The 18,438-nt window shown below is 39.1% G+C and overlaps 2 protein-coding genes across 6 annotated transcripts in view; one reads left to right on the top strand and one right to left on the bottom strand.

Moving 5' to 3' along the window:
- The window catches only part of LOC134298835 (uncharacterized), a 483,127-nt gene that overhangs the window by 145,341 nt on the left and 319,348 nt on the right, over window positions 1-18,438 (bottom strand). The window lies entirely within an intron of this gene.
- Window positions 1-18,438, top strand: part of crybg1 (crystallin beta-gamma domain containing 1) — a 144,529-nt gene that overhangs the window by 72,993 nt on the left and 53,098 nt on the right. For 4 of the 5 annotated variants that reach the window (XM_062980142.1, XM_062980145.1, XM_062980148.1 and 1 more), the window contains exon 3: window positions 9,771-11,263. In XM_062980142.1, the coding sequence (XP_062836212.1) occupies window positions 9,771-11,263 (1,493 nt within the window). Of the gene's footprint in view, window positions 1-7,604; window positions 7,711-9,770; window positions 11,264-18,438 lie in introns of those variants that run through there. The other variant, XM_003215628.4, reaches the window with a different exon arrangement.

Raw genomic sequence — 18,438 nt, 5'->3', positions numbered from 1 at the left:
ATTGTGTTTTGCTGAGCTTTCCTGCCCAGCTATTGGGGAGCAATTATTATTCACAACTATTAATCATGTTAGTGGCCATTTGCAACTCAAATGTAAATGTGATGACAGTATGTAAAGTGGTGGATGATAGGTACTTTTATACCCTTTCATTCAAAACAAGTGATGAGAACTGGTAAGATTGTCTTATGATGGATGGTCCTCTAAAGTGATTTTTGAAGTATGTCAGAGTGTAGGTGGTTTTGTTTCATTGTTAAAAGCAGATTCCCAATATGCTTTTTTTTATGTTACTTATGTTGACAATCTAATCTCACAAGAGACAGAAGTGTGTATACAGCAGTGTTCTCTAAGAACATAATAAGCTTGTAATGTAATATATTTGAAGGAAGAGCATATATAAATGCACATAATTTCAATACAGAGCTCACTTTGGCAGTAAACTTGCTGCACTATTGAAACATGTACCGAATAAGCACACCTAGATCGTGCTCAGAGGGAACCGGTTCTTCTGCAATAAAGCATATGCAAAAATATCACAGTGTTTATTGGACCATCCTTCTCAGAGTAGGATTGTGAATAGCACAGGTTGGCTATTGTATGATTCACAAAAACTCTTTGCTTGAGAAGGCATCACAAATTTCCACTACAAAAGTGGAAGACCAGTGAGCAGCAATGAATTAGGAACCAGGTACAGGAAGGACACATTTCTCCAAAGCAAAAGCCCTTGCAAATACATTTATTACGTGTTGTGTTATATCTGTGTGATATGAAAAGGTCCTCATTAGATTCAGTGCAAGGTAGCCCAGTGTGATAAGGCCATACAGAATGAATAAGGCTTCTTCTAAGTAGCCATATCTGCATTCTCCGTTTTGGTCCTGGATAAATGCCAAGTTAAGGTGATTTTGTGGATCAAGCAAGTGGTTTTGGATAGCATGGTAGATACTTTAAATCATAGGATAAAAACATGGGTGTGCCTGTGAATTTAAATGAGTATCCAAAGAGCAGCATTGATTGTAATAATTAGTTATTTCTATTCTTCCTTTTGCCAAATAAGACATACTTACATAGTTTCTCTCTTGTTTATTTTCAAGGGAAAAAAATAGTAGATCCATTTGCTATCCAGTTCCTCACTCCTAAAATTTTGATAAATTGGATGCAGTATGATAGCATGTTATTTCATTGAATATCTTATTACAGTAGAGTCTCACTTATCCAACATTCGCTTATCCAACGTTCTGGATTATCCAATGCATTTTTGTAGTCAATGTTTTTCAATATTGGTGCTAAATTCGTAAATACAGTAATTACTACATAGCATTACTGCGTATTGAACTACTTTTTCTGTCAAATTTGTTGTAAAACGTGATGTTTTGGTGCTTAATTTGTAAAATCATAATCTAATTTGATGTTTAATAGGCTTTTCCTTAATCCCTCCTTATTATCCAACGTATTTGCTTATCCAACGTTCTGCCGGCCCGTTTATGTTGGATGAGACTCTACTGTATTTCATTAAAATGAGATTTGCATCAATCTTCAATAAATTTGTGTCGCATAAGGTTTCTGAACCAAAGTCTATCAGCACATGATGTATATTCGCATCCACAAAAGTCTTATGTAAAGTCTTATGGCGAAATGTGTTAAAGCACTGAGCTGCTGAACTTGCAGACCGAAAGGTCGCAGGTTCAAATCCTGGAAACAGAGTGAGTGCCCGCTATTAGCCCCAGCTTCTGCCAATCTAGCAGTTTGAAAACATGTCAATGTGAGTAGATCAATAGGTACCGCTCCGGTGGGAAGGTAACGGAGCTCCATGCAGTCATGCCAGCCACATGACCTTGGAGGTGTCTACGGACAACGCCGGCTCTTCGGCTTAAAAATGGAGATGAGCACCAACCCCCAGAGTCAGACATGACTGGTATTAACATCAGGGGAAACCTTTACCTTTACTTAAAGATATATCACAAGGCTCTTACGTTGCTTTTGTTGTGACAGACTAAAATAGAACACATGCTGGCGGTCATTTTGTTTTAACAGCTACCAGTTTTTCATTATTAAACATTATAATGTTATCTGACTATACCTAGGAGCTACTGAAAAGGCATAGCACAATCTATCCAAAGTTAAGCATTTTTATGTTCAACTGATCTTAATGTGAGAAAGAATGTGTTTCAAATCCTGTTAAAATAGTGCAACTTCATACTATTTAACCTTGAATGGGTTATGTTATTTTTAAAAGCTAATTTAATTTGCGCACAGGAATATACTTATTTACAACTATATGACAGTATATCAGTAATAAGGCAAATATCTCAAGAATAAGGGAAACAGTGCAAGAAATATTTTGCTGAGATCATGAAACTGCTAACAGGGCTTGTCTGATAAACCCCCCATTCAGTTCACATGCTATTAGCACTGCAGATTAATACAAGTTGAGTGCAGAATACACTGATGGCATTTGTTGGTAGATATCTGTGTTTATTCTAAACTAAGACTTTAGTGGAAATTTCAGAATCCAGAGATTTTAGCCCAGTTTTCAAACAGTACTTCTAGCCTTTAAAACTGCAATATAAAACAGCATAACTTATATTTACTAAATATGCATGTTTGCACAGTACATTTTTATTTAAAAACAAGAGACTTTCAACTAATTATTGTTTTTAACTTTTATAATGCATTCTGTTGTGTTGGAAAATATGTTACCACATGCCTTCTACTATATTTTAAATATATTGATTTATTATAGACCAATTCTATATTTAACTGTGTTATATTTCTTATCAAAATACATTGGATTAAAATATTTAAAATCAATTATAGAATCATAGAGTTGGAAGAGACAGGCCCGTAGCCAGGATTTTGATTCGGGGGATGCTGGGATTTTGCTTCGGGGGTGGGGGGGGGGAGGCTGAGTCTGGGTGGGAGAGGATCTACCCTAGCAAACCTTTTGTATCGTTATCCCAATACCCCCATGCATATGGGATATATTGATCATGGTGATCAGATCATGATATGAATAAACATATCAGTTTAAGTAATAAATGGAAGGCCTTCTCGCGGACCACTCTGAGAATTCGGGGGGGCTGAAGCCCCTCAAGCCCCCCCCCCCGCTACATGCCATATAGTTCAAACCCCCGCCATGCAAGAAAAGCACAAAGTATCCCTGACAAAGGCCATCGCCTCTAATTGAAAGTCTCCAAGGACAGAGCTTCTACCACACTCTGAGGCAGAGAGTTCCACTGTAGAACAACTCGTATGGTCAAGAAGTTCTTCCTAATGTTCAGTTGGAATCTCCTTTCATGTAATTTGAACTCATTGCTCCGAGTCTAAATTTCAAGGGCAGCAGAAAATAAACCTGCTCCCTCTTCTTTATGACACCCTTTCACATATTTGTACATGGCTATCATGTCTCCTCTCAACCTTCTCTTCTCCAGGCTAACCTTGCAGAAAATTGCCAATCACTACTTATCTTTGTAGATTAATGTCTGCTCACAGTTTGTAATTTCAACTGGACTAAACCCATTAGTGTTTACTTACAGTTCAAAAATTAATTCAGTGAGTGTACTGTAGTTGACATTATTTAAAAAATCACAAATTTTTTATTTGTGGAAGTATATCCCGTGCATCTACCTTTTAAAACATTCTTAGAGATCCATTCACTTCAGTTTTTACAACATTTCTACTATTCAAATAATGAGAGTACCGCAGGGTATACAGTGTAATCCTATTTGTATTTACTAGAAAATAATTACTTCAGTGGAGTTTATTCTGAGGGAAGTGTGCATGAGATTGCAACTGATTGTCTTTTAATCTACAAAAAACACAAGTAGAGCATAAATGAGGTGCACTGTCTAGATCCCCATAGAGCAACTTGTTCCAAGGCTGCAACAACTATCTCCCTGGTGCAGCCTTCAGCCTTCCTTAACACTAACTGATGGAATATCAACAATCATCCTGCCTGGTCAGCTGCCTCTCAGGCTCTCTAAGGTACTTTTCATAAAGTGTACTGGATGTGGTTAGAATAAAAAGTGGAGCACTTATTCAGAGCAGTTTGCCATTACTTTTCTCTAAGCCTGAGAGAGAGTATGTCTTGCTGAAGGGATACCCAGTGGGATTCCATGGTCAAATGGGGATTTGAACCTTAGTTCAAATGTTCTGAGTCTGGCTGATCAAGGAGACTTCATGTACCATGGTAGTTGTCCATTTGATATGTTGTTATGTGCCGTCAGGTTGTTTCCAACATATGGTGGCCCTAAGGCAAACCTATAGTGGTTTTATTTGGTGCTGAGAGAGTGTGTGACTCACCCAAGATGACCTAGTGGGCTCCCATGGCCAGCAGGAAATTTAAACTCTGGTTTCCTAGAGTCCTACTCCAACACTCTAAACACCACACAGGTGATGTAGAGCCTTTTCGATCTATGCTCCAATTCTGTGGAACTCATTGCCTCCATATGTTAGAGCAATATCAGAGTTGCGACCTTTTGGAAAAGCACTCAAGACTTGGCTGTTTGGTTGTGCATTTAAATAAATCAGATCTAATTTGCCAAATAGTCACTGTTGAATGCTTTTATGTTGAATGTTTTTATATTGTGGAATGATATTTTAAATTGTAAGTCGCTCGGAGCACTCTGGTGGAGAGTGACTAATTAAGAAATAAAGTGAAGTGAAGTGATGTGTATGCTTATTGATACTGCTTATTCAAGACTAGACTCTTATGTGAGCATAAATTTCACTCTTGTGGTTTATGGATTTTATTATGTGTACAGTTTATACACATCCAGGCTCTTACTGTCCACTCTGCTGAAGGGGTGGCAGTGCTGAAGAGAGAATCTGTACACACTGAATGTAATCTGCAAAGAAAAAGTCTGAAGAAATGATTAACCCATTGTTAACTGCCTTCTATAGATATATATGTAATCTACAACTAAGACATAAGGAAAGTTAGGATTTAGTGTTACATTTTTCCAGTCTGATTTTGTGGGGGTGGAAAGTTTAATCTTCTCTTAAACTGGGCATTCAAAACATCTTTTAGACTCTCTTTTTTTTTGTCTGTGGCTTCCAAGGAGAGGCAGATTAAGAATTAGATCTGGGTCTCTGAATCTGAACTTTAGTTAGGTGAGCAATAGTGCCAATCACCTGTTCAGATCATTTGAGTCGCTTGTAATTTTATGTGTCTAGGTAATTTCTAACTAATGGAGACCCTTGAACAATCCTATCATGGGGTTGCCTTAGCAAGATTTGTTCAGAGCAAGGCTGCCTTTGCTTTTCATTGAGGCTGAGTGTGACTTGACCAAGATCACCCAGTGTTTTTCCATAGCTGAGCAGGGATTTTGAGCCTCATTTCCAGTCATAGACCAATGCTCAAACCTCTGGCTGTCTTGGGCTTTTGCACCCATTATTTTGTGACAAAAAGGCATACGTGGAAACAAGAATGCTATCTTCCTGTGCAAATTTGCATCAGATGTTTGTGTTGGTTTTGCATTGCCTGTTTTGCATTTCAGTGAGGCTAAATCCCATCTGTCATATATAAAAATATATATTTGCCAGGGATTATTCTTTTTTCTCATCTGTTTAAGGCATTACCAGTTCAGTGAGTTCTGTGAGCAAAACAGTAAAGTAAGTAAAATGGAAATGAAAGATTGGTTCCCTAATCTGAGATCTTGATTTATGCATATGTCATTCCATCTCCTTGCTGACTGCTTGAGTAGTTCTCTCTCATATTTTCTGCAGAATACGTCAATTGATATCTGGTAAAGTTAAAGGCAGCTGAAAGACAGATGTTCTCTACAGATGGATCAGTTCATTTAAAAACAAATAACCACTTTATCTCATACAGACCAAACCTTTTTGAAATAATAATGTTTTAAGTCACATTTTATAATTGTGGTAACTTCAGATGTGGTTTTTTGGCATTGGCTTAGCTTTTTTCAAAATACCCAATAAGAACTGTTGGCTTTCTACCACAACATCAAAGGCAGTTGGTTTTGCTTGAGGCATCTTTTTGTCCTGAATAGGCTGTGAGGCTGTGCTGCAGCAGTACTTGGGATTGCTCAGACTTGTGTGGGGCAACCAGCCCTATGAAAATACCTCATTTCCTGGGCATTGTTCTACCTGTTGAGACCTTTCTTTTCTGTGCTTTGGAAAATTATACTTGATTTCTTGGCACCCTCAAACAACCAGCTCTATCCTGCATTTGCTTCCTTCAGAATCAGCATTACCAAGGATGGGTGCTGCAGCAGTCCAGGAATATCCTGGATTGCCCACACGTCCCGTGGCATTACATCTTTGGCTCCGAGAAAAAACATGCAGCCTTAGCATGGTCCGGAATATACAGGACTCTTCTTCACTGCCTAGAACTGAGATTTAGAAAATGAGCAGAAGGAGCTCTGAAAAAAAAGGCCCCTAAGTGTAGTGTAGAGATTGGACTGTGTCCCTGGAGACCAGGAGTCAAGTTGTTGTTCAATCACAGAAGTCATTAGTCCTCACCATTTGTCATTCTGGATTAGATAGATGAGGCTTGAAGATCAACAACATAAGGACAGTCATTGTTTCCTCACTTCTGCTCAGACAGTAGACTCTCAGTTAACTAACACTAGTGGGGATTGGGTTGCTGTGAGTTTTCTGGGCAGCATGGCCATGTGCCAGAAGCAGTCTTTCCTGATGTTTCACCTGCATCTATGGCAAGCATCCTCAGAGGTTGTGAGGTCTGTTGGAAACTGGGCATTTGGGGTTTATATATCTGTCGAGTGTTCATGGTGGGAGAAAGAACTCTTGTCTGTTTGAGGCAGGTGTGAATGTTGCATTTGGTCACCTTGATTGGCACTGAAAAGCCTTTTAGCTTCAAGGTCTGGCTGCTTACTGCCTGAGGGAATCCTTTGTTGGGAGGTATTAGCTAGCCTTGATTGATTGATGTCTGGAATTCCTCTAATTTTTTTAGCATTGTTCTTTATTTACTGTCCTGATATTAGAGTTTTTTTAATACTGGCAACCAGATTTTGTGCACTTTCATGGTTTCCTCCTCCTTTCTGTTGAAATTGTCCATATGTTTGTGCATGTCAATGGCTTCTCTGTGTAGTCTGACATGGTGGTTGTTAGTGGTCCAGCATTTCTGTGTGCTCAAATCACATGATGTGTCCAGGTTGGTTCATCAAGTGCTCTGCAATGGCTGACTTCTCTGGTTGACTAATTCAGCTAACAAAAAAATACAATATTTGTTTTAAACCTATACATACAGGTATATAATTTTAAACCTTAGAGTTCTGATTGCTGGCGCTCCGGTGAATTCATTTGGTGATGAATTTTAAAATGTAAAACTCTTTGCCGAGTACGTGGTTGGTCTTGGGAGCAGGGCTCTGGAGAGCAGGGTTGGCGTTGCCGCTCAGCCCTGGGAGCTCAAGGCGGGGCTGTGAGGCTCCCTCGACCTCCCTGCGATGGGGTCCGCCTCGGGGTCGTGAGAGGTCAGAGAGGACTTGGAGGCACGCAGCATTCACCCTCTGGCTTGGCCTCCCTCCTTCCCGCCCTGCTTTGGGTGCAGAGCGGCAGCTGCGGCGGTGGGCGCCTGAGGCGGGGGCGGGCCGGGCCCGGGCGGGGCAGGCTTGGCTAGGCTGGGGCGGGCTCTGCCGTCAGACGCTTGGCGCCTCCGCTGGCAAGAGTCACCCGAGGGAAAAGAACAGGACGGGCGCTCTCAGGTGTGCAGCGCAGCCCAGCGGACCGGGAGCAGTAAGTTACCTGGGTGGACTTTGGGGAGGGGCGCGCGGAGCCCCCGGAGGAGGAGGCCAGCCAGGCGCCGTCCGCCTCTCTCCCTTGATGAGGCGCAGTGAGGCGCGAAAGCGCGCGAACCTGGACGGAACCAGGAAGCGGCTTGCGACAGAGCGCAGGCCGAGTGGCCCAAGTGTCCCGTGACCCGGCCGGAGGGGCTCTTGGGCCCTCGAGGGCTGCCTTGCTTGCGGGCGACTCCTTCCGAAGGGAGAGCACGGGGCGCCGTGGCCTCACCTGCGCGCCGCCGTCCTGCGGAATGCCGCCGCCTTCTTCACCCTTGCTGCCCTCTCAGGCTTTCGAGCGGGATCCGGGTGGAAATGAGTTGGGCTTCGAAGTGAACCATTGACCTCTCTCTGTCTCCTCGTTGATTCAGAGAAGGGCATTTTCTTTTTCGAAAGAGACCCGATCTGTGGCTGATACAATTCATATTAGCCACAGAGTCTCAACTAACCGGAACCCATGAGGATTGGTAGATGCTGGATACCTGTGGTTTCTAGTTACTTGATAATTACTGTTAAAATTAGCCAGACTAACACTATATCCCATATTATCCCATCCCATCACTTCTGTATTGGCTTGATATTGCTATTGAAATACAGTAAGTACAGTAGAGTCTCACTTATCCAACATAAATGGGCCAGCAGAATGTTGGATAAGTGTATACGTTGGATAACAAGGAGAGATTAATTAACATCAAATTAGGTTATGATTTTACAAATTAAGCACCAAAACATGTTATACAACAAATTTGACAGAAAAAGTAGTTCAGTATGCAGTAATGCTACGTAGTAATTACTGTATTTACGAATTTAGCACCAAAATATCTCGATGTATTGAAAACATTGACTACAAAAATGTGTTGGATAATCCAGAACGTTGGATAAGTGAATGTTGGATAAGTGAGACTCTACTGTAAAAGCAAACCAAGGCAAATATGGACAACTTACTGTAACACAGTTTTACAATATTATATAGATATTTTAATTTGTATTTAAAGTATTTTTCTTTTCTTTTTTGTTGCTTAAGAGTTTTGGTTGCTTTGAGTTCAGGTTATCTGAGAGTCTACTGTATTTTCATTCTTGAAGGAGAAAATAGTGGCCGTGAGTCACACACACCAATGCTACAATGACACAATCTGCAGCTAATAAAATTCATATTTATTAAGAATGTGACCTATGTACTGACTTGCTGTAGAAGTTTCATAGGTAAAGATATCCTTTGCTCACCAGTATATCCCAGTGATTTATTTTACTCCCAGATAAATATAGGGTTGTACACTAAGGCAAGCAGATACTGATTATTTTTTCTAATGGCTTGCATAAATAGGCCATTCTGTTTGTAAATTTACACCCACATCCCTGGAAGTACCTACCATTACATTCAGTGTGATATACTTCCAAGTAGACATGGTAAGACATGGTTCTTTACTCATAAAAATATCATTTCCAAAGAAGATTTTGCTCTTCAGTGGAGAGGCTGGATGATAATCTTTTGTAAGTACAGTAGAGTCTCACTTATCCAAGCTAAACGGGCCGGCAGAAGCTTGGGTAAGCGAATATATTGGATAATAAGGAGGGATTAAGGAAAAGCCTATTAAACATCAAATTAGGTTATGCTTTTACAAATTAAGCACCAAAACATCATGTTATACAACAAATTTGGCATAAAAAGTAGTTCAATACGCTGTAATGTTATGTTGTAATTACTGTATTTACGAATTTAGCACCAAAATATCATGATATATTGAAAACATTGACTACAAAAATGCGTTGGATAATCCAGAACCTTGGATAAGCGAGGCTTGGATAAGTGAGACTCTACTGTACTTTGATTTTGTATTCCTGCATGGCAGGGAGTTGGACTGAATGGCCCCCTGGGGTCTTTTCCATGTCTATGATTCTATGAGTTTCATTGCACCTTCCAATTTCTTTGGCTATACACATGTTTAACAGTAGAAATAAATGTGTATAAAATACCCTTGTTTTGAATTCTGAATTTCTTCTTTCTGATTTTCTTTTTAGTCCAAAAACCGCACATCAGAGTCTTCTAAGGAAGAAAGCAAAAAGAAGCCAGTTTTGGGGAAATTTGGAAACTTTTTTACAACAGGCAGAAGGAAAAAAAGTCAAAACACATTAGAACCTGCTTTGAGGCCAAAAATTATAGGTGCCGATTCTGCATCCCCTCAGAAGAACTTAGCTCCATTGGCATCACTAGACATTGATGACATAAAAGATCTGTCTAAAAGTGAAGAGTCTCTTATTGACCAGGCTTATGATCAGACCCAGTCAAGGACACAGAATAGTGTTGATGAAGACAGAAATGAGTATCTCTACAATAAGGACCTGACACCTTTGTATAATGATATTGTTTCAGAATGGAATACTAAAGGGATTTCTTCTGACAGTGAATGGTCATCTGAATGGCACAGTAGTAATGAGACAATAAAGGATGCAGCATTTAGTAGCAATCTTTCACTCCAGACACTGGAAGCAGAGAACGAGCTTGTAACTGATACAACTAATACCACAACCCCAGACTTCCGCAAAAGTTTAACTAATACATCCAGTGAAGACCTAGAACACAGCATATTAGACCACAAGCAATTAGTGGATGTGCATCCATTTTTAGGATCAGCTTATGCAGCCTCAAATGACAATTTCTCTAGTTTGGAATCTAAGCCATCTGAGCGCATTTGCCCTTCCAGAGTGTTGACACTGGATATCTTCCTACACAAAACCGAGCAACCAAATTCAAATGCTACATTAGATAACACTTGTAGTACAACAGACGCCATGGATAAAAAAACTGCAGCAAGGAGGTCTGGAAAGAGGAGGAAATCTCAGTCTTCCAGTGACATGCCAAATGGGGAAAGAAATGTGGCTGAGAATAGTGTAAAAGAAGAACCTGGTTTTGATAGTATTTCTTCAGATCTGACATCAGAAAAAATAAACATCTCTGAAAGAAAAGCTAAGGCTTCTCCACAGAATAATTATCCCACAGCCAACCATGACACAAGGACTGGAAGTAATCACAAAGGGCTTACTAAAACAGAACTAGATAAAAACAAACAGCAGACCTCAGCTTCATCTCCATGCAAGAGGAAATCCCTTAAAAAGAATCAGTCTGAGGCAGGTCCTCTTTCACCCACCGGTTTGAAAAGTCAAAGCAAAGATTCCGCCACCAAAAGACAAAATGAAGGTGTAACAGGTGGTAACCCAACATCTAAAAGCACTGCAGCAGAGAAATCATATTCTAGTGAAAGCTCTATGGTGACTTATAAAATTTCTCCCACGGAGCCTACAGGCTCTTTGCCACTTTCTGAAGAGAAAATAGACTCAAAGGTATCACAGTTTCCCAAAAGCACTGATGGCAGTGGTTTAGGGAAGACTGACAAACATCGAAATGGTGAGATGGGAACTACAAATGAAAAGCAAACGTCCTCTGATTTGGGTGCTGCAAAACAGAGAAATATAAGCTTTGATGTTTCCAGAACTGTCACAACAAAAGTTAGCCTGTAAGTAGTTTCACATTTTAAATTAGTATATTTCTTGAAGCAATTTTAATCATCCACTAAGCACGTGTTGTAATTGCTGTTTGTTCTAATGGCTCGATTTCTCTTGCTGTAATATAAGTGATACTTCAACATTTAGACTGAAACTTCAAGGCTCGTGTTGTTGTTTGCCTTCAGGTTGTTTGGCTTTTTCCTCCTCTTGCCTTCCAGGGCTTGCTACCATTGCAAATACTTTTTAGGATTCATGTAATTGAAGATAATTAGACTACTTTTGTATTGTTAGCTTCCATTTTGAAACAAAATTTCATTGGAGCACTTCATTTCACATTATAGTCTCCATTCATTGTTCATTTTTTCTTTGTTCAAGAAACTGGGAGGATAATACACCCAGACCTCAATATTTGCTGGGCTTAGGGGTACAGGACCCTGTGAAAGTGGAAGAACCACAAATTAGAAAAAGACTTTTTATCTGAGATAACACCTATTTTGGAATGTGTAGGTTCTCTTAACATGACTCTATGATCAACTTCCACTACCCTGCTGGAAAACCTAAGAAGGCCTAGATGTGTTCTCTCTAGGAATCTCTAGTGCAGCTTTGTGGTCAACCTCCAACAAAAGTTGACAATAGAATTGTGCTGGGAGGACCTACAGATTCCTAGAGAGAACACACTCATCAAATCTTCAGATAATCAAACCCATGAAAGTTAAACCAGCAGATGTGGAGGGCCATCTGTAATTACACTCATATTGGTGCCCTCAACAACATTTTGTGTGGAGACAAATCTCTTTCCATATGTATTGTAAAAAGTAGCTGGCTAAGGGCCAAACTACACATCACATGGACTTCTGAAGAAGCCTGTCCCAGTGGAATTTTTTATTTGCTTTGTGATGAATAATGTATGAACAGAAAGGCATCTCCACCAATCCTTAAGACATGGATTAATTTCTGTGAGAGGAGGCAGTATTGAATTGATATAGAGCACTTAGAAAAATACAATAACTAGTTTTGCAAGTATGATTTATTTTGTAGAGAAAATTAACAGTTAATTTAAATTTTGTCAAAGGACCACATTAAACCATTTGTGAGTGTCAGATTTTCTAAAAAGGCATGCAAACCAAATACCTAGGTATCAGTCGTGATATCAATTGGACATAAAATGGCATGTCTTTTATGATACTTTCCTTTCTGCCTTGTTGCAGAAAACCCATTAGGATCAACAATTCCCAAGAATGGAAAGTACAAACATTTACAAGATTATTGTTTTTGCTATACAAGAACTGTCTCCATAGTTTAAAAAAAACATAAAACACAAAGTTATGCAATGAAAACACAAAACTGATTCTATCAGTTGCATATGTGTAACAGTGCAGAAACTAAGAGTTGTGAATTACCGGTAGGAACAATGAGTTCTCACAAGTGGTAGTCTATGTTACTCAAACAGCCTTTGCACAATCATCACCTGCCGCAATTCCCTAATTAAGAAAAAATGGTTGCCTGAATGAAACACATGGTTGCTGCCATGGCAGTAACTTTAGAGATGATATTTCCCCCTTCATGTCTTCATGTCACTATACCCTGACAATTCTGAGGCTGCCTCAGGTTCCTTGACTCTTTATTAGCCATGGATTAATTTTGAGTGTCGGTAGCAGTGTAGATGGCCATAAGCATTAAATAGCAGTGTAGCTGACCATAAGCAGCTCAGTTCTGTGAACTACATTATATGGCAGTGTAGATGTGGCCTATGGACAGACATCACATTTCAAAACTACCTGAGCCGGCCAAGTTAGATGAAGCACATAATCAACATAGTTACAATTTTTGTCATTGTACCGACTGCAGATATGACCCTTTCTTGATGCCACGGGTAGCAATCCCTATAATTCTTAAGGCTGCCTCTTTTTATTTATTTATTTATTTATTTATTTCTGTCCCGCTTTTCTCTTTGGTCGGGACTCAAAGCAGCAAACAACATATATAAAACAAATAACATACAATAAAAATAAACAGCACCATCATAAACATAATCATATCTAATAAAATTATTTTTAAAACCCACATTGACGCAATTAGCATCCAAACAAAGAACACAGTTAAACATTCAATACATTAAAATAGATTAAAATTCCATCTAGAATGTCCAGATCAGCTGAATATATTTCTAGAACAATTTGTTGCCGAGTTTGAGATGTTCACACCATGGTAGACTCTTTGTATAAGCCTTTAGGGCCAGTAGGCCCATCATATTTGTGGGGAAAACATTGTAGACCACTATTTGCATGTTGTACATGAGAAAATATCAGTGGTAAAAATCAGATCACAGTTGTCTACACCATCTTTGTTTAATTATGTAAAATACTTGCTTTGCCCGGCCACACATTGCTGTGGCTTATGGGAATTTGTTGGCCAGGTGGAATAGCAGTGAATAGCTTTGCAGCCTCAAAGCCTGGCCGTTTTCTGGAGTACTTGGAGTAGCACGCTCAATCAAACAGCCACTTTGAAGCCTGGCTACTTCCTTTGTAGGGGAATCATTGTTTGGCTAGATTGAATTGCACTGAATAGTCTTGCAGCTTAAAAGCCTGGCTGCTTACTACATAGGGCATCCTGGCTAGTCCAAGTTGAATGGGACAGAGTAGTCTTGTGGCTTCAGAGCCTTGGGATTTTTCACTTAGGGGAAGCCTTGGTTGGCCAGGTTGAAAAGCACTGAATAGACTTGCTGCTTGCAAGCCTGGCTGCTTTCTACCTTACAGAATCCTTGTTTGGCCAGTTTGAATAGCAATTCATTGTCTCGGTGTGGCAAGTATGAATGCTGCAGTTAGGCACCTTGATTAGCATTTAATGGCCTTGCAGCTTCAAAGCCTGGCTGCTTCCTGCCTGGGGGAATCCTTTGTTGGGAAGTGTTAGCTGGCCCTGATTGTTTCCTTTCTGGAATTCCCCATTTCCTACTAAGGACATAACATACCAGATTAATCATCAGAAAATATCCTTCTCTCATGTGTTTTGATATGACAATGAAGTGTTATAAAGAAATATAAATTATCTGTAATACCTGTGCTTGATTCAAGGAAATGAAAATAACTTCTGTTATTTTGATTTTGCATTACATTGTTAGCTTTATTTCCTAAAACTTGGAAAGTGATACATAAGTTATTTGATGCGTCTTGAATTACTGATAGCCTCATCCTCTGATAACACTCACAGCAGATTTCTTAATTAGTGTTATTAGAATAGTAAGGTTAGTTGTGTCTTCAATTGCAAAAATACTGGATTTGATCCTGATTTCTTCTTATGTGAACAAAGGACTTCTTCCATTCATGAAAGACAATGGTGGATCCTGGTTGTGTCAGCAGGGAATTTCCAGCTTCTCTTTTTCCCTACATCTCCCTAGTCTGGAGGGTACTGAGTTCTCTATACTACATTTTTGGAGGGTAAAAGGAATTACAAAGAATATGGAGTAATTGCCAAATACATGTCCTAGACACCCCCCCCCCCCCCAAGGACAATTCCCTGAGTGAAACTCAATTCAGGTAAAGCTCCTGCTGGTGGAACAAAAATTTGAACTAAGCCTATTCATCCTTATTTTTCATAGCAGCATTGATATTAAAGAAACATTTTTAACAATTAGGGTTAGGCTCGAATCCTGTTTCATTTGTTTCATTCATGGTTTTGTGCCGTTTTGTCCATTCAGATTACACGGAATGTTACAACCCCAAGGGAACAAATGAAACAGTGAAACGAATGGCAGAGGGGAACGGTAGCCATTCCCCTCTGCTGATTTTCATCGCTTGGCTATAGGCCCTGCCTGCCAGGCCTACGAGCATTGAGTGCTCAATGTCTTGTAGGTCCGACTCGCAGGGTCTATACTTGAGCACCGAACGCTCGATGCTCATAGGCCTGGCTTGTAGAGCCTACAAGCATCAAGCGTTTGGTGCTCGCCTGTGCACCTTGCGAGCCGGGTGTAGGAGACATCGAGTGCTCGATGCTCATAGGCCCTGGCTGCCGGGCCTACCGTAGGTGCTTGATGGGAGTCCCAGCAGCCAGGGCTTATGAGCTATCAAGCACTCAGTGCTCAATTGTAGGCCCTGCGAGCCAGGCCTACCGTGAGCGCTAGACGGTAGGCCCAGCAGTCAGGGCCTGGCGCTTTGTCACCCAAGGCTTGAACATTCTTTGGGTTTTTTTGGACCTTGGATGGAAAAGTCCATTTGTATAGGTACCCATTTCCCTCAGTGGCGGACAGAAACAGAAATGGTAACTAATTTTATACAAATGCACAACCTATTAACAATGCAACATATAGCTGAAATCCTATGTACTCAGCCTGAGAGTAAGCCTCACTGAATATAATGGGGGGTGAGTTCTAAGTAAATATGCATAGGATTGTGCAGCACAATTGCAAATCTTTATATTTGGGTCTGAGCCCCATTAATACAGCAGTTTTGTGAAAACATCGGGAATGGTTTCTAAAATTGCTGCTCTGTTTTGAATTGAATCTCTTTGAAATAATTGGGATGTAATTCCATGTAACATGCTTAGCAGGATAATGTTGTTGTTATCCATGATATTTTAATTTATAAAGTATAAACATCTCTGCTTGGATTTACATTGTTTTTCCTGTCTAGACACATCTGTTAGCATAGTTTCCAGAAGAGATTATGAATTGTAATTGTAGGCGTTTTATGTTGTATTGTATTATAGGAGTCATAAATTATTCAGAGCTGTTTTTCCTCTTGCTGCATTTTAAGGGAAAAGCATTATTTTTTGGAAAGAAACAAACCTTTTCCTCTCATAGACAATATAACCCTAATTTGCTATTTCATTTCAAAGTTTGATGTTATTCTAGTTTGAGAAATGTAGTCTTGAATAGGTTTTCAACCTATTTACTTAAGGTTTTGCAACAGTATTTCTAGATATAGAATGAATTTTTTAAATTTCTGGCATTTATCCAGAAAATAAATTTTGTACACTCTTCATACTTAATTTGATGCAAAGAACCAAAGTACTCATACATGTTGAGTGCTCCTTATGCAAAATCCCAAAATACCCCAAACTGCCCACATGGGTGTCTTAGGTAGTGACACCTTTGCGTTCTGATAATTTAGTAGACAAAAACTTTGTTTCATGCACAAAGTTATTAAAATATTGTATAAAATTACATTCCGGCTATTTGTATAAGATGTACAAGATAACTGAATTTCATGTTTAAACTTGTGTCCCATTTCTGAGATAACCCAAGATATCTAGAATACTTCTAGTCTCAAGCATTTTAGATGAGATACTCAGCCTGTATTATCTTTTTGTTTCCTAAAATTTGAGTGAAATTTTTGTTTTTCAAATTCTGCTTAATTTACAAACATGGGTCAACATCACTTTCTGCTATGCTGCCTAAAACATTAGGCAGTGCAGTTATGCTAATGGTAGTGGGAACATTTAGTATTTGTTCTTACAATTTATGCTTAAATAATAACTTCAATAACTTTATTCTTAAATCCCGCCACCATCTCCCCAAAGGGACTCGGAGCGGCTTACATGGGGACCAAGCCCAGTATAAACAAGGTACAAAGAGACATAGTCAATAACATAAATAAAATATAGTAAAAACAAATCAGTAGAATTAAAACATCATAAAAATATCAACCAAACAACAGACAAGCATACTTTGCATCCATCTTCATTAATTTGTGATGCTAGCTACTACAGAGGGATGGAGTTGAGGGGATTGAAATTAGTTTTTTGATATGTGGAGTGTGCTCTCAAATCTTTGTGAGTTTTTGTCTTGCTTGACACTGTGTTTAAACAACAAACGCCTGTTTGATCAGAAATCACCAGGGATGGATGACATGGAGAATGATATCTCAATTAAATTGCTTTCTGCTCTTCAAAAAGAATATGCTATCTTTTCAAGACCATTGAACTAAATGACCTTTTTTTCTTTTTTCTTTTATTTCTTTATGTTAAAACATTTCCTGCTCAAAATCATAATCTGTTCTCCCTAGGACAAGAGCTTTTCAGTTTTTAGCTAAGTACCTCTTTGATATTTCTACTCCATGACACAGTTCAGATATGAATAAGATATCAAATAAAAGCATGGATCTTAGAGATGTGTTAGAAAATTATTGAAGTCACTGCTCTCTCACACAAATGAGAGGGACCAGAAAAAAAGAGAGCAATAAACAGAATACAGTCCTCAAGGTCGTCATAGTTATTGACTGATCGTGTGATGCCAAAGAATTCTGGTGATCAGAAAAAAATGGTCTTCCCATTCTATTGGCTCAGCTACTATTCTCTTACTAATGTTTTACCTGTTGAGTAGGTAAAGACACTGCAAGAATCTAGATCACACAGTTATATAATCAACTGCTACCATAGCGACTCAGCGGAAATCAACTTTTAATTAAATATATACAGTGTTCCCTCACTTATTGCTGGGGTTAGGTTCCAGGACCACACGCAATACGTGAAAATCCGCAAACACTATATTTATATTAATATTTATACATTATTTTAGTGGTTATATACTATTTTAAGTTTTTATCAACCAATCGTGTGTTGATAAATTGTGTTCTCTCCTCCTGTTGCCACTTGGGCTCCTTTTCTCTCTCTTTGGCTTCTCCTTCCTCCCTTCCTTAGGCTGTAAATTGTAATTTTTTATGATTTATAATAGTCATAACAAAAATGTTAAAATGTAATTACATAATCATTAGAATTAGAAAGAAAACAGCAAACATAAATATTACAGCATGTTGTGACAGGCCTTTCCCCCCTGAATGACCAACCATCTAAGCCTGGCCAAAACAAAACAAAAAAAAAGCTACCTGCATATGGAATAATTTATTTACCCAAGTGTGAATGAATGAGTACTTCCATACATTGGATGTGAGACAGGTGTATATAAAGGATAAATTATGTCCTCAATTTGTTTCTCTCCATTTCTTAGTTATTTGTTTGGTGGAAGTGCTCTTTTTCATAACATGTTAGTCCTCTTATATGTAATTTTCACTAAATTCGGGGTTTATTTTGTCCTTGCCCTAGAACAACGCCTTAGTCATCTTAAGGCATACATTCGCAGATGATATGGGGAGTGGAGGAGTGCTGAACTGAAATAAAATTCAGAGATATATCCTTATGCTTTTTGTCAAGTTCATGCTATAGTACAGAATTTAGATAATGTCTTCCATAAATA

The sequence above is a fragment of the Anolis carolinensis genome, chromosome 1, assembly GCF_035594765.1.
Source record: "Anolis carolinensis isolate JA03-04 chromosome 1, rAnoCar3.1.pri, whole genome shotgun sequence".
Classification (NCBI taxonomy): Eukaryota; Metazoa; Chordata; class Lepidosauria; order Squamata; family Dactyloidae; genus Anolis; species Anolis carolinensis.
The sequence above is the reverse complement of the archived record's forward strand: the minus strand, read 5'-3'. Positions and strand labels throughout refer to the sequence as shown.